Genomic DNA, 24,111 nt, shown 5'->3' with positions numbered 1-24,111 from the left:
AATACAGGCTTGGTGAGCAGAAGAGAATTCTTTAAAAAAACAAAAAAATCTTACTGTTCAAAACCTTTTGACTGGTTTGTTGTAATGATGGTGGTAATTGTGTATTTATTTGTTTGCTATTTAATTACAGGGATGCTGCAGAACGGAAAGAAGTTTGATTCATCACGAGACAGAAACAAGCCCTTCAAATTCAAGATCGGCCGACAGGAAGTCATCAAGGGCTGGGAGGAAGGAGTTGCACAGGTAATTGAGCCTGATGCTGTGCTGCATGCACATTCTTGAACGTTGCTGTCAGTTTCCACTCACTTCCATCTAATTTCAGATGAGTTTGGGTCAACGGGCGAAGATCACCTGCACCCCAGATATGGCTTATGGGGCCACGGGACACCCTGGTGTCATTCCTCCCAACGCCACACTTGTATTTGATGTGGAGCTGCTGAAACTGGAGTGAACCTTTAGCTTTTAAAGGGCTGAAGTCCTGAAATGGAGGAGTAACATGAGTCCCTGCCCCACCAACAAATCCTTCTTCATCTAGACACTCTCCGCATCAACATTTGTGTTTTTTTGGCCAATAAATGCTGTGTGTATCTGTCCACACATGACCTTAACGCTATTTTGGCATCTTAGTTTCTTTTTGTTAGATTTTTTTTCATACTACACTTTCCTGAAAGTATGTGAATACAATAGAATCATTAAATCAGTATTTTAATTTGTACCAGACTGAATCCACTGCCTTGCTGAATTAGGAAGGGTTGTTTTTCACAGGAGGGTGTAATGAGTTATAATTCTGTATTTTGAGGGGCATTAACAACCACTGTCTGCATTGCCACTTTTGATAAAAGTATATCCTGCTGAATGCATATGATCAAATGATAATGTTACTGTATTTACTATATATATTTTATATATAAATCTATCCCTTATAAACATTTGCTGTAAGTCTCATTCAAATCTACAAAAATGAGACATGGAACAAACTGAATATGTACCATGGAGTACTTTGGCTTCAATTAACATTTTATCAACTTGCTCTTAATAAAGTAAATATTTGAACTCTTTGAAATCTTTGTGCTGTTGGAACTGGAATTTTATTACTGATTATTATTTGTTCTCTTGCTACTGTGTATAAGATAAGAGAGTAGGTGGTAAGAATATTCAGTGCTTCATGTCTTGGAGGTGAGATGTTATATTTTCCATTAAACAAACTCAATATGGATAGACAGACAGACAGACAGACAGACAGACAGACAGACAGATAGATAGATAGATAGATAGATAGACAAAGGTTGACAGAGACAGACAGAGAGACAGATAGGTAGATAGTTTGACAGATAGCGAGACAGACAGAACATAGATAGTTTGACAATAGATAGACAGGCAGAGAGACAGATAGATAGATAGTTTGACAGAGACAGATAGCTTGACAGACAGACAGACGGATAGTTCGACAGACAGAGACAGACAGATAGAGACAGATACATGATAGATAGATAGATAGTTTGATAGAGACAGATAAAACATAATTTGACAGACAGACAGATAGATAGACAGTTTGACAGAGACAGAGAGAGACAGACAGACACATAGTTTGACAGACAGACAAATAGATAGATTGATAGATATATATGTAGATAGACAGAACATAGTTTGACAAATAGACAGACAGACAGATAGATAGAGAGAGAGACAGACAGACAGATAGATAGATAGATAGACAGTCAGACAGATAGATAGATAGACAGATAGATACAGAGACAGACAGACACAGTTTGACAGAGACAGACAGACAGATAGATAGATAGATAGATAGATAGATAGATAGATAGATAGATAGATAGATAGATAGATAGATAGATAGATAGATAGATAGATAGATAGATAGATAGATAGATAGTTTGACAAATAAACAGTCAGACAGATAAAGCAATTTAATTAAATTGAATTGAACTGATAGAGAGAAAGACCGACGGATGGATTGATGGATAGATGAATAGATAGAAGTTACCTCACAAACAAAAACAGTGGATTTGTCGCCACCTGCTGAAGGTAACATGCCAACGATTTTGAGAGCTTCCAAATAATAATCAGTATCGTATCTCACTCTAACTATATTATATATAATACTAAATATACCATATCTCTGTAACTAAATATGTTATTACAAAGGCTCTTATGACGGAATATTTCGAAAACGTTAAACGGAACCTTTGATTCAAAGCCTCTACGTCCTCCGTGCTGATATATACTGCGCATCCGGGTCAGCGCTGTAGGTCGCTTGATGCTGATTGGTTGTTTGTGGTTTGTTGTTGACTGTGATTGGCTGTAGCGCAACACGCCTGTCAGTCGATGTCTGATAAATAGAAAGAACGCAAGGTCAGAAATTGATACCGTTTTGTTTTCAGTCGTATTGTTTTAAAACATTGTGCTGTCAACGTTTGTATGTAAGTGTTATTTTGGCGTACATTGTCCAAAACTATCAATTATTGTTCGTATGCAAAGGCTCAAAAATGTGTAGTCTAAATAGGCCTGTAAGTTTGCGAACTTTAATGGATAAAAGGTGAAAGCGGTTCTTCATCAGAGATGAATACGGTTTTTGAATGTGACATTTAGTAACATGCTTTAAATAATCTAATATAAATGTCATGTAATGTTATAATAAAGTAGGAACTGATGGCATGTTTGCTGTCCTATCAAGACACATCTGGAATCTTTATAAAGTGTTTAGTCATAAACATTGTGTGGGTGACTTTCAGTATTCACGATCAAATAGATATATGTATAGAGAGAGGGAGAGGGAGAGAGAATTAAAATATTGGGAATATTGCAATCTCTATTTTAATATATGTAAAAATGTAATTTATTTCTGTGATGCAAAGCTAAATTTTCAGCATCATTACTTCAGTCTTCAGTGTCACCTGATCCTTCCGAAATCATTCTAATATGCTAGTTTGCTGCTCATTTGTTATCGCTTATTCTCATTTATCAATATTAAAACATTTTTCTTAGTTAAAACCTGTTTCTCTTTATTTCTTTTTTTTTTTTAGTAGATATCCATGAGTAACTAAACCCGCTCTCCTTTACCCAATGCATACAACATGTTGACTGCACGGAAGGCATGCGTGTCTTTGACAGCCAGACGACTTCTGGGGGCATCTGTATCCTCGACCCTTGACCCCCAGCATCACCCCAGACTGTTCCGTACCGCCGCCCCACACCAAGATGAAGTAAAGATCCATGAGGGCTGGGCAGCCCTGGCCAAGAAGCAGCTGAAAGGGAAAAACCCAGAGGATCTGATCTGGAAAACCCCGGAGGGCATCTCTATTAAACCTGTATACACTCAGACGGACACCGCCGCAGTCCAAGATGAGCTCCCGGGAGTCTTCCCGTTCACACGAGGGCCGTACCCCACCATGTACACCTACAGACCCTGGACCATCAGGCAGTATGCGGGATTCAGCACTGTAGAGGAGAGCAACAAGTTTTACAGGGATAATATTAAAGGTATGGCTTCACAGCATTAACTACATCAGTTCATAATAGCTACATTTAAAAATAATAGCTGAATTTATAAAAAATGATCCCGTTCAAAAGTTTACATACACTTGATTCTTAATACTGTGTTGTTACCTGAATGATCCACAGCTGTGTTTTTGTGTTTAGTGATAGTTGTTCATGAGTCCCTTGTTTGTCCTGAACAGTTAAACTGCCTGCTGTTCTTCAGAAAATCCTTCAGGTCCCACAAATTCGATGGTTTTCCAGCATTGTTGTGTATTTGAACCCTTTCCAGCAATGACTGTATGATTTTTGAGATCCATCTTTTCACACGGAGGACAACTGAGGGATTCATATGGAACTATTACAGAAGGTTCAAACACTCGCTGATGCTCCAGAAGGAAAAACCTTAATGCATTAAGATTAGTACATTAAATTTAACTTATTTTGTCTTTTGCTTCTGAAGGGCAGTACTAAATGAAAAATATGATATTTAGGCAAAATAAGAAAAATGTACAAATCTGCATTCTTTTAGAAAAAAAATTTTCACCCCAATGCATCGTTTTTTTCTTCTGGAGTTCCTTCAAGGGGGATGTAAACTTTTGACCTCAACTGTATTTTTAAAATATCTAAATATATATAAAAAATATATACAAAAAGATATATTATTTTATATTGTATGACCTTATATTGATAGATGATATAAAACAAAACATTTATTACAATTATTTTATAAATATGTATATAAACATATTTATATAAAATAAAATATAGTTTTATAATATAAAGTAAATACTAAGAAAATAAAAACTAAATGTTTTCAGTCTTCCAATAATTTATATTGACATATTTTAAAAAGATTTCTAATTTTTTTTAAATATGTCTTAAAAAGATTATATTGATAGATAACTTATTAAAATTGTTTTATATGATTATTTATATAAATATATTTATGTAATGCAAAATAAATAGATTAAGACTTGAGAAATGTTTTTGATCTTCCATTGACTTTCATAAATAGATAATATTAAAACATATCAAAACATTTACAAAAGTTTTTTTGAGATGATCATTTAAAAAAAGAAACATTTTTCTGTTATATAAGTTTATTTGCATTCCATATGACCTTGAAGAAAAATGAATAGAGCCTTATGAAATGTGTTTTATTTTTCCCCCAAATTGTTTTATATTTTTAACAAATTTAGTTTTTTCCATTTAAATATTTTAATTTTGAAATAAATATTAAACAAAAATCGTGTCTAATTTATTGAAATCATGAAACTTTCACAATTTAACAACAATTTATTCAAAGTTTAGCAAAAAATAAATTTTTAAAGTCCTATGAAATACGTTTTATTTAATTGATTTTTTTTAAACCAAATTCTGTGTTTTCCATTAATGTTCAGGATTTCATTTTAATGGATAAATTATATTTTAATAATATATATATATATATATATAATTTTCTTTCTTTCTTTTCAGAAATATCTGTTTGATTTAAGTTAAGTTAACTTTTTAGATGATTTATACATACAAAATTTGGCAAATGACATGACATTCCACATTATACTGTGCATTTTCTGCATTGCAGAATTATTTTCTACATGAATGTGTTGAATTATTGCAATATTAACTTAAAATCTCAGAGGGACTTCAAATAAATATTTAGGTTAGAGGATTTTGGCTGACAAAAAAGTTTGTGAATCCTTCATATAACTCTCATACAAACTGTTTTTCCTTCACAGCCGGCCAGCAGGGCCTTTCTGTGGCCTTTGACCTTGCAACACACAGAGGTTATGACTCAGACAATCCCAGAGTTCATGGGGATGTGGGAATGGCAGGTGTAGCTATCGACACCGTAGAGGACACCAAACTGCTGTTCGACGGCATCCCGCTGGAGAAGATGTCAGTATCCATGACAATGAACGGAGCTGTCATTCCCATTCTAGCCATGTTCATCGTGACTGGAGAAGAGCAAGGTGTGCCCAAGGAGAAGCTGACCGGTACCATCCAGAACGACATCCTCAAAGAGTTCATGGTGCGAAACACCTACATCTTCCCTCCAGAGCCATCAATGCACGCCATCGCTGATATCTTCGCTTACACCTCAAAGGTAAGACTTTTATAAAGTCCGCTGTCCATTTTTATTGTGCTCAAAGTACTATTAAAAATGTAGCATCCTAAGATATGTGCCTCTCCCAGCTTTGCAGTTTTAACCATTTATGTTGAATCAGTATTCAGACGGTATCTGACCTCCATTTTTTTGTCTTACAGAATATGCCCAAGTTTAATTCTATTTCCATCAGTGGATACCACATACAGGAAGCTGGCGCTGATGCCATCCTGGAGTTGGCCTACACTATTGCCAATGGACTGGAGTACTGCAGGACTGGACTGAAGGCTGGACTCACCATTGATGAGTTTGCTCCCAGGTTAGCTTGAAAGTTCACTTTGTCAATTCTATATTCTTCTTCTCATTAATAATAATAATAAAATGCATATTATTAATTCATGTTTTATAATTTAATTAATACAGATTTTAATTACTGAATTTTGCTAATTAACAAAATGTAGTTAAAAATGTAATGTTAAATATATTATTATTATTATTGTTATTAATGATAGTTGTTATTGTTAAAAATAATGTATTAAAATACATTACAAAGACATAATAAAATAACAAATGTTACTCATATCAATTATAATAATAAAAATAGACGTGTATTTCATCTATTTTATTGTTTTATTAATGTTTTGAATTTATTATTTCTTATTATTACAAATAAATTAAATTGAATAAAAGTTGTTATTATTATTCTTATTGCCACTAAATATAACCACATTGTTTTGAATAAATTCAATTACTATCATTTCTATTGCATACTTATATGCATATTAATTATTTAACATTACAAAGATGATAATTTTAGTTATGTAATAATATAGTATTGCATGCCGCATAATAATATGTATTATTTATAATAAATTACTATTATTATGGCATTACTACTAAAGGTAGTTAAAAAAAATAAATAAATAAATAAAATATATATATATATATATATATAATGTTAGGAAAATTAAGACTACAATTTTAGTCTTCCAATAATTAGTAAAAACACACTAAAATGATACTAAAAGATATCTAAATATCTAAAAATGTATCTAAAAATATACTGATATTTGGTAAATAATATAAAATAAATGTCATTTAAATTGTTTTGTGTAGTTAATTATATAAATATATTTATATAATGCAAAATTAATACTTCTAAGCAGATAAAGAGAAAATTGATACATAATACATTATTGCATATTAATTAATACACTACAAAGATGATCATTTTAATTCTGTGATAATATAGTATTACATACTAAATATTAATAATAATAATAGTATTGATAATAAATTATTATGCCTTTATTACTACTACTACTCCTAATATATATACATGTTAAATGGTTAATTGAATAAATATTATTTTTATTATTATTAATACAATTATTTCTATTATTACTACTACATATTATTTCTAATTGATTCAATTGCTGCAACTATTATTAATAATACATTATAAAATAATAATGATAATTCTAATAATAACAAAGAATAGCAGTTAATTTATTTGGTTTGTTGAAGACTTGCAGTGTGATTATTTTGCATGATTTCTTTTTAGGTTGTCGTTCTTCTGGGGGATCGGCATGAACTTTTATATGGAAATAGCAAAGCTGAGGGCAGCACGACGATTGTGGGCGACACTTATCAAAGAGAAGTTCCAACCCAAAAACTCCAAATCCCTCCTGCTGAGAACTCACTGTCAGACATCAGGATGGTCCCTCACTGAGCAGGTACCATCACTGCAGGCTCATTCTCAGCTCCGTAACCGCTGTTCATGCCTCCTTTTTGTCACATTGAACAATCTGTGATGCAGTAAAGTTCTTGTCCGTTTCTTGTCCTTCATGCATATCATGCAAAACATAATTTATGTTCTGATGAGTCTGATTAAAACTACTTCATCTGCCCTACAGGACCCTTACAACAATGTGATTCGTACCGTGATTGAGGCCATGGCTGCAGTATTTGGCGGCACACAGTCTCTGCACACCAACTCTTTTGATGAAGCTCTGGGTCTGCCCACTGTCAAGAGCGCCCGCATCGCCCGCAATACACAGATTATCATCCAGGAGGAGTCGGGCATCCCGAAGGTGGCTGACCCCTGGGGTGGGTCTTACATGATGGAGGCCCTCACCAATGATGTGTACAACTCAGCGCTCAAGGTCTGCTCATTATAAACCTTTATTATCTCGATAAACCTTCTCTAACTTGCCCGTATTTATGTATTGTGCATCATAATCAGTGGTGGCAAATGTCATTTGTTTTAATGGATTTGTACCCCCATGTCTATATAATGAAAAGACCCTTGGCTTTATATCTAGATATCTAGATTTATATCTGTAATTAAACAGTGATATGTCTTAAAGGGATAGTTCACACAAAACTGAAAATTCTGTAATTATTTACTCACCCTCAATGGTACTCGTGAGCTCGAGAAGAAAAAGAAGAAATTGTTGAATTAAGTTATTTTTCGTGTTAAAGTAGTCACATGGGTCGGCGCCGATAGCCTTGTGGGCAGCGCGCTGACATACAGCGCTGTTGCGCTCCGGGCGTCCCGTGTTCGAATCCCGACTCGAGCACCTTTCCCGACCCTGCCCCCTATCTCCCTCCCACTTCGCTTCCTGTCAATTTTGATCTGTCCTATCAAAATAAAGGCAAAAACACCAAAAATAAATCTTAAAAAGAAAATAGTCACGTGGACTATTTCTCCCTTTCTGGGCGTTGCTGTCTATGCAGGGTCAGAAAGCTCTCGGATTTAATCAAAAATATCTTAATTTGTGTTCTGAAGATGAACGAAGGTCTCACGGGTTTGGAACGACGAGAGTGTGAGTAATTAATGACAGACTTTTCATTTTTGGGTGTACTATCTCATTAAAAGCGCATAATAAAATGATAAATGACAACACACAAAGACAGCAGATATTATATTAATTTATATATTGTGGCTTGTAACTGATATGATATAGCCAGTATAGCCAAGTCTGTACTGTTGTAATAATATCATTATAATTACTACAATTAAAATAATTTAATAAATAATTTAAAATAATAGCTAAATCCTAACAATGCATGTTAAATATTACATAATACACATTAAAAAATTATGTTGTAAAATAACTAATACATTATATTGATGATAGAAGGACATATTAATAATCTATTTTATTGTTCTATCAGTACAGTATTAATTTAAGCTGCAGAGCTGCATCTAAAATTGGATTTGTTTCATAATGAATGAATTTTGCAACATTATTTTTTGTTATTCTCCTGTTCATTACTCTGATGCAGATTTAAATCTATGTTGTATTTTAAGAGCTTTATAAATAAATGTTACTTGATTTAATTAATACTTTTATTAATTCAATATGAAATTGTATAAATATTATTAATGTTGCACAAATTCAAATAAAGTTTTTTATTTAATACTTATTGGCAATTGAATTCTATTTATATTATCATTGTTGTTGTTATTATTATTATTATTATTATTATTATTAAAAATGACAGTAATTGAATTCATTATTTAATATTAGTAGTAGCAATAAAAATAATTATAACAAAATTGTAATCAATACAAATGATTTGTATTAAATAATAAATAATCAATTAAAAATAAAATTATTAATGAAACAATAAATAGGTGAACGGTTAATATGCACTTCTATTATTATTATTATTATTATTATTATTATTATTATTATTATTATTATTGGTAATAGTAGTATACATTATTATCAATTTGATCAATATGTTACTTTTTATATTTAATAATATTGCATTTAGCATGTATTTTACTAATTATTTTTTAATAATAACCATTATTTATTTGATAATTAAATAATGAATACTACTATTACCAATAATAATAATAGAAGTGCATATTAACAATTCATATATTTATCATTTTATTAATCATTTTATTTTTAATTTATTATTTATTAATACAAATCATTTGTATTGATTGAATACATTATGATTATAATTATTTTTATTGCTACTACTAATACTAAATAATGAATTCAATTACTGTCATTTTTAATAATAATAATAATAATAACAATGATAATATAAATAGAATTAAATTGTAAATTAGAATTAAATAAAATATTTGTGATAATTATTTGAATTTGTGCAATATTAATAATATTATAAAAATAATAGTAATACATTTTACAACAGTTTATTACATTTTAAAATACATTTTGTTAATTAGCAAAAATGCAGTAATTAAAATCCGTATTATGAAATTATAAAACAATAATGAATCGTAAGTATTATTATTACTTATTTTATTATAATTATTTTTACCGCAAATAATTATTCATTTTATAATGAATTTATTTCATATTCATCATTGCATTCTATTACTTACCATTTATTCATTATTATTATTATTATTATTATTATTATTATTATTATTATCAATTGAATGATGGCCATATGAATTGTCTGTCATAAAATAAAATCATTTTTTGAATTTATAAAAATATGTAGTTGCTTAAAATCTCGCTAATCCTAGGCTCTGATTTGTTTCTTAGTGGCCAGAAATATCTATGATATTTGTGTGTTTACTTGAGTTCTGTCCTCTTTGTGTCTTGTTTAGTTCATCACAGAGATTGAGGACATGGGCGGTATGGCTCGCGCTGTGGCCGAGGGAATTCCCAAACTGCGCATCGAGGAATGTGCCGCCCGCAGACAAGCGCGCATCGATTCAGGTACCATATAAAAATGCTCATATACGCATGGATGAACACAAGATTACAGCCCAGGACATTTGACTCATGTCCAATTTAACTGACGTGCTCCTTCAGAAACTTCCATGACTAATGGAAGTGGTTTCAACTAGTCACATGCATTTAAAAACAGCATTTGCTTGAATTGGCAGTTGACATATAAGTACCACTCCAGACTTATTGAATGAGAAAAGTCTTGGCCTAAAACTTACATCACATGTGCAATCTAGAGTAAATAAACACATGCGAAAAGAGGCATATCTCTTCCTTCTGATTCTGTCTCTGCTTGAACAAAGCATCATCTCCACAGTAAGATAGGTTAGCGGTGACATTGTAACCGTTACGTGGAGTGATTGATGCACCTGATGATTGAATCTGAATAGGAGGTACTCAAACAGTAAGGCTTCTGGAATTTACAAAGAGGGTTGGGGGTGACTTCTTCTCTCCTTCAGGTATAAATAGATGAGGAGCCATTCACAGGTGAGTGAATGTTGAGGCAGATGTCACATAACGGTCCTCTCGCCTGCTGTGGACACATCAATCAATCAGTCAAGCAAAAAGGCTTATTTGAACAACCACATGTCCTCTAAATGGCGTATGTCAGTGCACTCTTGACAGAGTTTTCAAAAGCACTGACAAGCTTTCTGTGAAAAATCACCAACCTTTAGAGAGGCTTCTAAATGTAGGGTGTGTTTTGGGGTGGCACTTGTTCATTTTGAAGTCAATAGCAGTGTTATAACCTGTCTTGAAGGTAATGTGGCTTGTTATTAGTGTTGTCAGTCTTCTGACAGGCTCAGAAATTAGATTTCTAAAAAAAAATTGGAACACAATTGCATGGAAATAATTCAGGCTGTCAATCTGTCAAGTGAGGCAGCAATGTAGAATTAAATACCAAATAGCAGGGAAATTTTAAATTGAAAAGAAGTAATGAACATTTTCTGCTGTGCTTTAGAAGTATAAAAATATGCTGACTTATTACTTTCGTTATCAGTGTTGGAAACACTTGTGGTGCTTGATATTTTTTGGAACCTGTGATTCTTTTTTTCAGAATTCTTTTGTCAGAATTGATTCAAAATAGAAATCTTTTCTAACAAAATAAGTCTTGGCTATCACTTTTTATTTAATACACCCTTGGTGAATAAAAGTATACATTTATTTAAAAAAACTAAGAATACAAATTTACTGACCACAGACTTTTAAATAGTAGTTAATATTGTTGCAAAAGAGTTCTGTTTTAAATAAATATTGTTCTTTTTTAACTTTTATTCATTAAAGAATGCTGAAAAAAAGTATTACAGGTTCCAACAAAATATTAAGCATATTAGAATGATTTCTGAAGGATCATGTGACACTGAGGACTGGATTAATGATGCTGAAAATTTAGCTTTGCATCGCAGGAATAAATTACATTTTAAAATATGTTCACATAAAAAATGTTGTTTTACATTAAAATAATATTTCACAATATTACATTTTTTTTCTGGATTTTTGATCAACTAAATGCAGCCTTGATGAGCATAAAAAAAAAACATTAAAAATCTTACTGATCCCAAACTTTTGAATGTCAGTGTATATATAAATTATATTTTTGAAAGTTTCTTTTGTTATTTTAAAAAAGTTATTTTATAATAATATTTAAAATATACAGAACAATCATAAACACTTTCCGTTTTTATTATGTGAAAATTATTTATATCAATGTTTACACAAATTAATAAAAAAACTATAAATAAATGATGTTCTTTTTAACTTTTGTTTATTAAAGAATTCAGAAAAAAGTATTACAGGTTTCAACAAAATATTAAGCATATTAATATTAAGCATATTAGAATGATTTCTGAAGGATCATGTGACACTGAGGACTGGATTAATGATGCTGAAAATTCAGCTTTGCATCGTAGGAATAAATTACATTTTAAAATATGTTCACATAGAAAACTGTTGTTTTACATTGAAATAATATTCACAATATTACAGTTTTTTTGTTCAGGATTTAAATGCAGCTAACTAAATGCAGCCTTGATGAGCATAAAAAATTCTTTAAAAAAACATTAAAAATCTTACTGGTCCCAAACTTTTGAACATCAGTGTGTATATATAAATTACATTTTTTTGTAGGTTTTTTTTTTTTTTTTTTGTTATTTTATAAAAGTTATTTTATAATAATAATTAAAATATACAGAACAATCATAAACACTTTCAGTTTTTACTATGTGAAAATTATTTATATCAATGTTTACGCAAATTAATAAAAAAAACTCTTCCTCAGTTCTGACAATTTCCAGCATGTGATATAATAAAATAAAACAAACAAAAATCAAGGTTATCACTTATAAAAAAAATGTATTGAACAAACATTAGTTTTGTCAAAATTTGTGAAAATAATTTCCAATTAAGCATTAATTTAGTCAAAATATGCCAACTTTTGTGTTTGTGTGTTTTTAGTTTGCATAAATATGGTTTCTAATATCTATGAAATTGGTCTTATAAAGGCAGATTTAAACATTTTATTCCAAAAAATATTTCAAATGCTATTTCAAATGTCAAAATGAAACTCATGTAAATGTCATAAGTAGCACAGGTATATTTGTAGCAATAGTCAAAAATACACTGTATGGGTCAAAATGATCGATTTTTCTTTTATGCCAAAAATCATTAGGAAGCAAAGATCATGTTCCATGAAGATATTTTGTAAATTTCCTACTGTAAATATATCAAAACTTTTTTTTATATTAATATGCATTGCAAAGAACTTAATTTGGACAACTTTAAAAGTGATTTTCTCAGTATTTTTTATTTTTTTGCACAAACCATACATCAATGCTTATTTATTCACAATGTATAAATCCTAATTTGAGAAAATTGACCCTTATGACTGGTTTTGTGGTCCAGGGTCACAAATTTGTGTAAATCCATTGTTGGACATTTGTATACAAATTGTGCTAGTGAGAGATTTTCTTTTGCATCTTGTGGCATTTGTAGTTTTTGTTGTTTGTTGTTTTGAAATAGATTGCTCTGACGTCAGATGAGGACTTGTGACAGATGGCATCCAAGATGCTATTTTATTTATCTTTATAGTTCGCAGATGTGCATAATGCTCTAATCATCACACATTGTTAGGTTTGTCAGCCAGCACTGCAGCTCCAGTAACAATGATTGATTGTTTTTATTGATCATGCTGTCTGTGTAGTCTAAAGGTTTTTAAGTCCGAAATCTCAGAGGTCTATTGACATGCTGTTTGCAGATCTTGAGTGATGCATTCACTGAAACTCATCCCTCTTTGATGCTTTTACTAATTGACAAACACAGTTCCACTAGAGGGCAGTGCTTTAACATGCACCTTCATGCAACAATCCTCATGCCAAATGCTTGAATGTTAAAATGGAAACACAAGATTTTCATTTTTCACATGCATGCTTTTATTTCCAATCCTGAGGCTTGAAGTTTGATGTCTCTAATGGAGTGTTGCTTCACATCAGGTAATGGTTTGCAAGTGGCTATTTTTCCAAGAAATTATGCATAATGTAAATGTCCCGCAGATGTCGCACAGCTGGATAATTCAGTCCACGATTCTCCTTAAAGGTGAACCACCACACAGATATCGCTAAAGACTTCAGAGCCACTCTTATCAATCTTCAGAACCTTAGGTGGACCGAAAGTCTGTAAATAAATGAACAGATTAATGAAGTGATGGATGCTATGAACCGCACATTTATCTTATAAGAGCCTAGTATCGCACTGTACTTGAGAAGTAAGTGAATAATTAAATAGAAGTGTGGCTCAAAGTCTAAGATTTATATTTAGCATTTTTTTCTAGTTACTTTATATCATCGGCATAACACTTTGAGTTAAAAGTTAAACAGAAAATAACATTTTCCCTTTGCTAACCTACCTGAAATATTTCTAAATCATATTTGTTTTACATGTGTAGACTCCTAAACTTTATTTACAGGTTTAAATTGCATTTCTAATCCAGGATGTTCAGTTTGGTCCTGAAGCTCTAAGCTGGCAGTTTTCCAGGGTTTATCCTATGTGCATTGTAGGAGAGTAGTGATATGAATGGACTAGCCTGTCAATTATCTTCTGTCATTCACTTTTTGATGTTTTTGATTTTATTTTCAGAACCGTTGAGTTTCTCACTTTAAGTAGCTGATTGGTCAAGGAATTTGATGTATATTTAGCATCATTACTCCAGTCTTCAGTGTCATACGACCCTTCGGAAATCATTCTAATATGCTGCTCAAGAAACATTTCTTAATGTTATATAAATGTTGAAAACAGTTTTATTGTTTAATACTTTTGTGGAAACCATTATGTTTTTTTTTTCAGGATTCTTTGAAGAATTGAAAGTGCAAAATAATTTTTTTTTAACATTATAGTTCACTGTCTTAACTGTCAATTTTGATCAATGTAATGCATTGCTAAATAAAAGTAATATTAAGAAAAAATATCATGGACCCCAGAATGGGTTATTAACCAAAATTACAACAAAATAATAATAATATTGTTAATAATAATTAGAATCAAATAAATATTAACTGAAATAAAATAACATAACATATATATATATATATATATATGTTATGTTATTTTATTTAGGCAACATTTCTCATTTAGTTTAACATTTTCCATTTAGTTTAAATGAATGTAACTTGAATCATCCAAATCAATGGAATAATATTTATTTTATTTTATTTTATTTTATTTAATTTACTAAAATAAAATAACATATAACCAAGGCAACACTTTTATGTAGTTTACATTAATGTAACTTGACCCTCAAAATCAATAGACCTTTGTACTTACCATAACTATTTTATTTATTTTTATTTTATTTTGTATTATTTTATTTTACTGAAATAATTTTTATTAAGTTTAAATTAATGTGACTTGAACCCTCAAAATCAATGGACTGTACCATAACTATTTTATTTTATTTTATTGTATTTATTTATTTATTTTCATTTTGTATTTTTTACTGAAATAATTTTTTTAATTTTTTATTTTACTGAAATAAAATAATGTATAACCAAGGCAACACTTTTCATTTAGTTTAAATTAATGTGACTTGAACCCTCAAAATCAGTGGAGCCATGTACTTACAATAACTAATTTTATTTTATATTTTTATTAACTGATATAAAATAACTTAAAACACTGTAAGACATCACTGTACTGAAATGGTGAAAAAGTTTTTTTTAATCATTATTTAACAATTTCCTACCTCCTATTCACATCCCCTGCATAATTATATATACATAATTAAACAACTTATTTGTATAGACTGTTTCCATGATATTACTATAGACGTGCCCTCCTGAGTTGTGTTTAATGAACATGCTGTTACACTATGGAACACTGAATCCCTGTGAGCCCTTGTTTCTATATGGCTGATTATCCTTGTCTCATAATGAAGTGAAAGAAGCCCATTAAAGCTCTGTCCTCCAATTTGAACCTACAGGGTCATGCACAGAGATCCGCAAATCTGTGGTTTATTTCAGCTCCAGGCATTTATCATTGTCCTTCATTATTTAGGCTCTCATGCTGATGTCCTCACACTGTCTCTCTGTCTCACTATAGGCTCCGAGGTGATCGTGGGGGTCAACAAGTACCGCCTGGAGAAGGAAGAAACCGTCGACGTGCTCGCCATTGACAACACCGCTGTGCGTAACAAACAGATTGAAAAGCTGTGCAAGGTCAGTTCCCTCCGGCAATGATTCACTGCACGGATTTTGGTTTCTAGTGCCATCATCCGTGTTGACACAATCTGAAATATATCACAAATAGTCCCTTCCCATGAGCTCTCTGTGAAGTAACCTAATCACAAATCAAGGGCTTTAATTCAATCGAGTATGTGAAGTGCCCCATAGAAGTGTTCAGAGAAACTGTCATCATTGTATTCATCGTTGCAATACAGGGGCCGGATTCACGAAACATTCTTAAGAAGAATTTTCTTCTTAACTGCCATTTTCTTCTTATTTTTTAAAATAAGAAAAAAGTTAAGAATATTTTGTATTCCCAAAAAAATCATCTTAAGAATATTCTTATCTTTTTACTTAAGATTGTTCTTAAGACAAAAATTAGGAAAATTCTAATTCTTGAAAAGAATCTTCTTAAAAACCATCGTAAATAACTTCTTAAAGTTAGGATAGCCCGAGACTTGTCTTAAATCCCAAATAGTTAGAATTATTTAATTAATTTATTGGGTTATTTCAAATTGACTGTTATATTAAAGCATTGCAACACTACTAGCTACATATAATACATATTAGGACTATTATTAGAGATGAGCACGAGTTCGCTGAAGTGAAAGCAATGACTGATAATGTAAACAATGATCGGTCATGATTAGCCTATGAATGACCCTACTTTTTGCCGACATCAAAACTTAGTAGCAACTCTACAAAATCGAGTCAGATAGGGGGATTTAATTAAACATTTTTTTATTTACTTGGCCTATAAATACGCCATAATCTTTGGCCGTATTTAGCGCATATGTGCAGGACGCGTTTGCTGCAGCAGCGCACACACATAACGTTCATTCGGACGAGGGAACAAAAACAACACAAAAATTAAGCTTAAGACAGACTCTTTAAAAGTAACGGTTCAAAAACACGGCGCATTAAAATCATGAAGCCGAGCGCCAGTCAAGGTCGTGACGAAAATGTGCGTGTTTATGATTATAATCTGCAGAAACCGCAAAAAAGATGTTGAAGTGTTTATAAATGCGTCTTCAGCCATGTATTCACTCAGATAGATGTATTTTTTTTTCTTAAGAAAGAAATTAAGATGTTCTTAAGAACATATTTGAGAATTTCTTAAGATTTTTTCAAGAATTGCACTTAAGAACATTCTTACGAACTTCTTAGAATTTATCTTAAGAAATTTCTTAATTTATTTCTTAAGAAGATATTCGTGAATCCGGCCCCAGATCTGCGAACATTAAAGAAATACATGGCATTGGTTCAGAACTTAATAGAATTATATTCAGTGATTCAGGAATGGTTTAAACATGCAGAGAACATTAAGGTATGAATCTTTAAAAAGTTATTACCATTTCTCTAAAAGCTAAGGGACAAAAAGGAATTTCAATGCTTGTGTCATCTCGCTAAATTGATTCCTGATGAAAAAGACCATTTGTTATTTAAAGCACAAAAGAACAATCAATACCATTTGATGTGAACACTGTCTATTTGCTTATTTGAAAGGCAGGAGGATCTTGAGATAAAATGATTGGATATGAAATGGTTAAACTGCCCGCTGTTCATCAGAAAAATCCTTCAGGTCCCACAAATTCTTTGGTTTTTCAACATGTTTGTGTATTTGAACCCTTTCCACAATGACTGTATAATTTTGAGATCCATCTTTTCACTTTAAGGACAACTGAGGGACTCAGTAATTACAGAAGGTTCAAATGCTTACTGATGCTTCAGAAGGAAACATTATGCATTAAGACCCAGGGGGTGAAAACTTTTGAACAGAATGAAGATGTGTACATTTTACTTATTTTGCCTAAATATCTTGTTTTTTTTTAATTTAGTATCGACCTTCAGAAGCTACAGAATATACTTTCCAGAAGACAAAATAATTTAAATTTACCCTGATCTTCAAATTCAAAAGGTTTTCACCCCCAGCTCTTAAATGAGAAGTTCACTTCCAAAATAAAAATGGACAAATAATGTACTCACCCCCTTGTCATCCAGGATGTTTTTGTCTTTCTTTCTTTAGTCGTAAAGAAATTATGTTTTTTGAGGCAAACATTTTAGAATTTTTTTCCATATAGTGGACTTCTATGGTGCCCACGAGTTTGAACTTCCAAAATGCAGTTTAAATGCAGAGGAAGAATATCTAGCGAAAATTACAGTTACTACTTATCCTCAAATGCTCGTCTTGTCTAACTATTCCAGGTCAATACAGTTAGGGGATGTTGAAAAACTTCCATCTCATTTTCTTCTCCAACTGTAAAATCGCCCTACATCGCAGCAGAAGTACCGACCCAGTGTTTACAAAGTAAATGTGCAAGGAGGATCAAACACCCTTCACAAAAAAGGTAAAACAGCGATGTAGGATGATTTTGAAGTTGTAGGAGAAAATAAGATGGTAGTTTTTTTTAAATACCCTAACTGTCATGAACCGGAGTTCACGCAGAGCTAGACAAGGTGAGCGTTTGAGGTTAAAAAGTATATAAATTTTCCTTTTTTTTTTTTAATAGAAATTATCTGATAGTTTTGCCAGATAAGACCCTTCTTCCTCGGCTGGGATCGTTTAGAGCCCTTTGAAGCTCCATAGAAGTCCACTATATGGAGAACACTCCTAAAAAATTTTCCTTAAAAAACATAATTTCTTTACAACTGAAGAAAGAAAGACACGAACATCTTGGATGACAAGGGGGGTCCATAAATAATGTGTACATCTTTGTTCTGGAAGTGAACTTCTCCTTTAATGCATTGTGTTTTCTTATGAAGCATCAGTGAGCATTTGAACCTTCTGTAATGGTTGCAAATGAGTGCCTCAGTTGTCCTCAGTGTCAAAAGATGCTTCTCAAAATCATACAAATACACAAAAATGCTGAAAAATCAAAATGAAAAATATATTAGTGGGACCTAAAGGATTTTTCTGAAGAACAGCAGGTACAACAAGGGACTTATGAACAACTATCACTATCACAAAAAAAAAAAAAAAACACAGCTGTGGATCATTCAGGTAACAACACAGTATTAAGAATCAAGTGTATGTAAACTTTTGAACGGGGTCTTTTTTTTTATAAATTCAACTATTATTTTCTTTTGTGGACTAAACATCCTTTATGTGAAATATCTTATTCAGGTCAGTACTAAATAAAAAATAACGTGCATTTTGTATGATCCCTCTTATTTTGCTAAAATAATTAACATTTCGCAGATTCTGCAAGGTGTATGTAAACTTACAACTTCAACTGTATATGCAGTACATTTTAGTTGTCCTTTATTGTGAATTTGTAAATCCTCTCTTTTTTTGTACACAACAAGCACAGCAACTCCGATCAGCGGAGAAATATTAATAGCCAGTTTTCATAATATGTGGATGCACTGAAATGCATTTCATTTGGTCATCAGTTGATCTCCTGCATTAAATCAGATCAGGGATGTTTTGATGTAGGATTGCATTTATCTTGGTCCTCAAAGGATTATTCAATATACCTCATGTATAGTATAGCATCGAGTCGACTGGCCATTGCAAAATAAATTCTGACAGGATGATTGCTAGCTTACTAGGTGAAAACTGATTTCAATACTGAAGTTTGCATCCCTATTTACGAAAAGGTCCCTAATAGTTGTTTCTCGTGCACATATATAGTACCTTTTGTGCTGTTGCTTTACAAATGTTACAAATGTTTCAATTTAATGTCATGAGTTTCTAATAATGCATGGCTCTTAGTGAAGATCCAATTTTCCGCTTATTTATGCTGCTTGTTTTCTATGTACAAAGCAGTTTGATGTGATAATTGTGTGCAGTCAGCTTCAAATCATTTTATCCACTTCATGGCCTTTTATCCCTTTCCCTGAAGTAAAGACGTATTTGCGAGTCATTTTAGGTGTTGTCACATGAAGAAATAAACTTCATTTTGATGTTCGATGTTAGAAGTCCGGGAGTTCTCATGTGATCACAGTCGGTATATTTGATGTTGAAAATGTAAACACATCAACTGCCGTGATGTAAAATTTAAAGTGCCAGCCACCCAGTTTCTTATACATCCAAGATTTGAAGGTGGTTTGTTTGATCTGGAAGCATTTGCCATCTGTTCACTCTTCATTTCTTCACAGTTACTCAAAACATCTTCAGCTTGCCAAGTGTATGTACATCAGCTGTGGCATGATGTTTGGTACCTTGGAAAATAATTTAGACTCTCATGTTGTAAAAAAGAATAGGAAATGTGTTTAAAGTAAGTAAGTGCATATAATATACGACAAACGCTGCATATTTGTGCTTTTAAATCCTTAAAACCACTTTTTTTTTTTTACATTTAACATTATTTAATATTTTAATGTAATATGTTTTAACATGTAATTTATTCCTGTGATCAAAAGCTAAATTTTAGAAATTATAGAAATAAATATTTTTTTTTAATTGATGATAAAGACATTTATAATGTTACAAAAGTTTCTTTTTCAGACAAATGCTGTTCTTCTCAACTTTCTATTCATCAAAGAAACCTGAGAAAATTCTACTCCGCTGATTAAAAAAATGCTTTGAAATCACAGAAAGAAATACATTTTATAATAACAAATATTTTGAATAATCAAAATTTTACTGTTTTTGCTGTTCTTTGAATCAAATAAATGCAGGCTTGGTGAGCAGAAGAGACTTCTTTGAAAAAAAAAAAAAAAAATTAAAGATCTTACTGTCCAAGAAGATCACGGTTCTTCTGTGTTTGGCCTTCACAGTTCGATCACCCCTTTTACAGCATTTAAAGCAGTTCAGTTGATAGTTAATAATATCTGCACTATATTCTGAGATGGTTTTCCCTCACAGTATATTTGTATTCTCTTACATCTCCATCTACAAGATTTTAGATGGACCAGTGGCCTAGTTGTTTATACACTCTGAGCTGATTCAAGTATTTCGTATGTTTGTTTGGCTTACCCAGGGTCGGTGTTTGCAATTGTAATGAGGCTGTGTTGCATTGCAGGTCAGAGAGAACAGGGATGCAGAGGCAGCGAAGAGGTGCTTGGCTGCGATTGAACAGTGTGCACGTACCAGAGATGGAAACCTGCTGGAGCTCGCCGTGGAGGCTGCGAGAGCCCGGTGGGTCTGGCTTCAAGAAGTCCAGATGCACAGGACTTTTGAAACTGGTTGTAGCTCACAATCGAAAACACAAACACATTTACACAAGGTTTATTTGAATCCAAAAACCTTAGAGGAATAGTTCACCCAGAAATAAAAATTCTGTCATTAATTACTCACCCTTGTGTTGTTTCAAACCTGTAATACCTTTGTTTGACAAAAATACAAATACAAATAATTTGTGTAGCTTGTCTTGCATTGTGGCTTCTTGAGGAAAGCATTGCGATTACTTTTCTGTGTGAAAACTCCTTAGCATCCACCCAGAACACCCTAGAAACCACATAGCAGCAACTTTTGTGCATGACTTTTGAACAACTTAATTTATTTAATGAATTTTTTCCATTTTGGTAATGCAGAAATTAACTTCATCTTTATTATAACAGATCTTTAGCCATTGTTTCATTTATTATTCATTAGATCATTTATTATTTATCGGTGTTGTGTGCATTTATTATTTATTAGCTTTAGATCTAACCATTTGCATAAATATTAATCTGTCACAAAGAGACTCAGGTGAGATTACATCTTCATATTTGCAAAGAGAACAATGGCAAAAAAATAAAAAGGGGAACTGCAACTTTATCTCACAATTCAGACTTTTTTCTCTAAATTTCTGAGAATATTACAATGCCGTTAAAGTGCCACGTTAAAAAAAATTTAGGATTACGAGATTAAAGTCATAATATTTTGAGAATAAAGTCGAATAGTACAAGAATAAAGTAGAAATACTGCAAGAATAAAGTCAAAATACTACGAGAATAAAGGCGAAACTCTACAAGAATAAAGTAGAAATACTACAAGAATAAAGTAGAAATACTGCAAGAATAAAGTAGAAATACTGCAAGAATAAAGTAGAAATATTGTGAGAATAGTCAAAATACTACAAGAATAAAGTAGAAATACTACAAGAATAAAGTCGAAATACTACAAGAATAAAGTCAAAATACAACGAGAATAAAGTAGAAATACTGCAAGAATAAAGTAGAAATACTGCGAGAATAGTCGAAATACTACAAGAATAAAGTAGAAATACTGCAAGAATAAAGTAGAAATTCTACGAGAATAAAGTCGAAATACTGCGAGAATAAAGTCGAAATACTGCGAGAATAAAGTCGAAATACTGCGAGAATAGTCGAAATACTGCGAGAATAAAGTCGAAATACTGCAAGAATAAAGTAGAAATTCTACGAGAATAAAGTAGAAATTCTACGAGAATAAAGTAGAAATTCTACGAGAATAAAGTCGAAATACTGCGAGAATAAAGTCGAAATACTGCGAGAATAAAGTCGAAATACTGCGAGAATAAGTCGAAATACTGCGAGAATAAAGTCGAAATACTGCGAGAATAAAGTCGAAATACTGCGAGAATAAAGTCGAAATACTGCGAGAATAGAGTCGAAAATACTGCGAGAATAAAGTCGAAATACTGCGAGAATAAAGTCGAAATACTGCGAGAATAGAGTCGAAATACTGCGAGAATAAAGTCGAAATACTGCGAGAATAGAGTCGAAATACTGCGAGAATAAAGTCGAAATACTGCGAGAATAAAGTCGAAATACTGCGAGAATAAAGTCGAAATACTGCGAGAATAGAGTCGAAATACTGCGAGAATAAAGTCGAAATACTGCGAGAATAGAGTCGAAATACTGCGAGAATAGAGTCGAAATACTGCGAGAATAAAGTCGAAATACTGCGAGAATAAAGTCGAAATACTGCGAGAATAGAGTCGAAATACTGCGAGAATAGAGTCGAAAATACTGCGAGAATAAAGTCGAAATACTGCGAGAATAAAGTCGAAATACTGCGAGAATAGAGTCGAAATACTGCGAGAATAAAGTCGAAATACTGCGAGAATAGAGTCGAAATACTGCGAGAATAAAGTCGAAATACTGCGAGAATAAAGTCGAAATACTGCGAGAATAAAGTCGAAATACTGCGAGAATAGAGTCGAAATACTGCGAGAATAGAGTCGAAATACTGCGAGAATAGAGTCGAAATACTGCGAGAATAGAGTCGAAATACTGCGAGAATAGAGTCGAAATACTGCGAGAATAGAGTCGAAATACTGCGAGAATAGAGTCGAAATACTGCGAGAATAGAGTCGAAATACTGCGAGAATAGAGTCGAAATACTGCGAGAATAAAGTCGAAATACTGCGAGAATAGAGTCGAAATACTGCGAGAATAAAGTCGAAATACTGCGAGAATAAAGTCGAAATACTGCGAGAATAAAGTCGAAATACTGCGAGAATAGAGTCGAAATACTGCGAGAATAGAGTCGAAATACTGCGAGAATAGAGTCGAAATACTGCGAGAATAAAGTCGAAATACTGCGAGAATAGAGTCGAAATACTGCGAGAATAAAGTCGAAATACTGCGAGAATAGAGTCGAAATACTGCGAGAATAAAGTCGAAATACTGCGAGAATAGAGTCGAAATACTGCGAGAATAGAGTCGAAATACTGCGAGAATAAAGTCGAAATACTGCGAGAATAAAGTCGAAATACTGCGAGAATAGAGTCGAAATACTGCGAGAATAAAGTCGAAATACTGCGAGAATAAAGTCGAAATACTACAACAATAAAGTCGAAATACTTCGAGAATAAAGATGAAATATTTTGAAAATAAAGTTGAAATATTTTTCAGAATAAAGTAATATTATGGGAAATACAAATTATAAATGTGATTATTTCAATTTTATAGCAAGATACAAAGAGAAAGGAGCATCAGAAGGCAGGATTTTTAGCCTAATTTAATGAAACGAATGTCCGACTATTGTAATCGGAAAGATGATTTTAATCTCGTAATCTGAGATTCTTTATATTTTTTAACGTGGCACTAAAACGCTGTAGTAGAATATAAACTCAGATTTGCCATTCTGGGGGAAAAAAATAAAAAATTGTGAAAAAACCCCCCAAATTATTTTATTTTATTCCATGGTAGAAAT

At 32.0% G+C, this 24,111-nt stretch overlaps 2 protein-coding genes across 3 annotated transcripts in view; both read left to right on the top strand.

The window, feature by feature from the left end:
• Positions 1–130: 130 nt before the first annotated feature.
• fkbp1b (FKBP prolyl isomerase 1B) lies at positions 131–1,063 on the top strand. Its single transcript, XM_073816826.1, has 2 exons — positions 131–243; positions 323–1,063. The coding sequence occupies exons 1-2, from the start codon at positions 133–135 to the stop codon at positions 449–451; spliced, it is 240 nt and encodes a 79-aa protein (XP_073672927.1). The 5' UTR covers positions 131–132; the 3' UTR covers positions 452–1,063.
• A 1,262-nt stretch (positions 1,064–2,325) lies between these two features.
• mmut (methylmalonyl CoA mutase) overlaps positions 2,326–24,111 on the top strand; it is a 34,965-nt gene continuing 13,179 nt past the window's right edge. The window contains exons 1-9 of one of the 2 annotated variants that reach the window (XM_073816895.1): positions 2,326–2,373; positions 3,048–3,501; positions 5,238–5,605; positions 5,767–5,924; positions 7,170–7,341; positions 7,522–7,770; positions 10,212–10,323; positions 15,922–16,037; positions 21,011–21,126. In XM_073816895.1, coding sequence (XP_073672996.1) covers positions 3,096–3,501; positions 5,238–5,605; positions 5,767–5,924; positions 7,170–7,341; positions 7,522–7,770; positions 10,212–10,323; positions 15,922–16,037; positions 21,011–21,126 — 1,697 coding nt within the window. In that variant the 5' untranslated portion in view covers positions 2,326–2,373; positions 3,048–3,095. Of the gene's footprint in view, positions 2,442–3,047; positions 3,502–5,237; positions 5,606–5,766; positions 5,925–7,169; positions 7,342–7,521; positions 7,771–10,211; positions 10,324–15,921; positions 16,038–21,010; positions 21,127–24,111 lie in introns of both variants that reach the window. The other variant, XM_073816894.1, reaches the window with a different exon arrangement.

The sequence above is a fragment of the Garra rufa genome, chromosome 13 (genome assembly GCF_049309525.1).
Source record: "Garra rufa chromosome 13, GarRuf1.0, whole genome shotgun sequence".
NCBI classification, from domain to species: domain Eukaryota; kingdom Metazoa; phylum Chordata; class Actinopteri; order Cypriniformes; family Cyprinidae; genus Garra; species Garra rufa.
Note: the sequence above shows the minus strand (reverse complement) of the source record. Positions and strands in the feature narration are given on the sequence as shown.

What these genes read in the sequence shown, in the direction of transcription:
- fkbp1b (XM_073816826.1), top strand. Translation starts at nt 133, where the DNA reads ATGCTGCAGAACGGAAAGAAGTTTGATTCATCACGAGACAGAAACAAG. An exon ending in GGGAGGAAGGAGTTGCACAG is followed by an intron (nt 244 to 322) that starts GTAATTGAGCCT and finishes ATCTAATTTCAG; the next exon opens with ATGAGTTTGGGTCAACGGGC.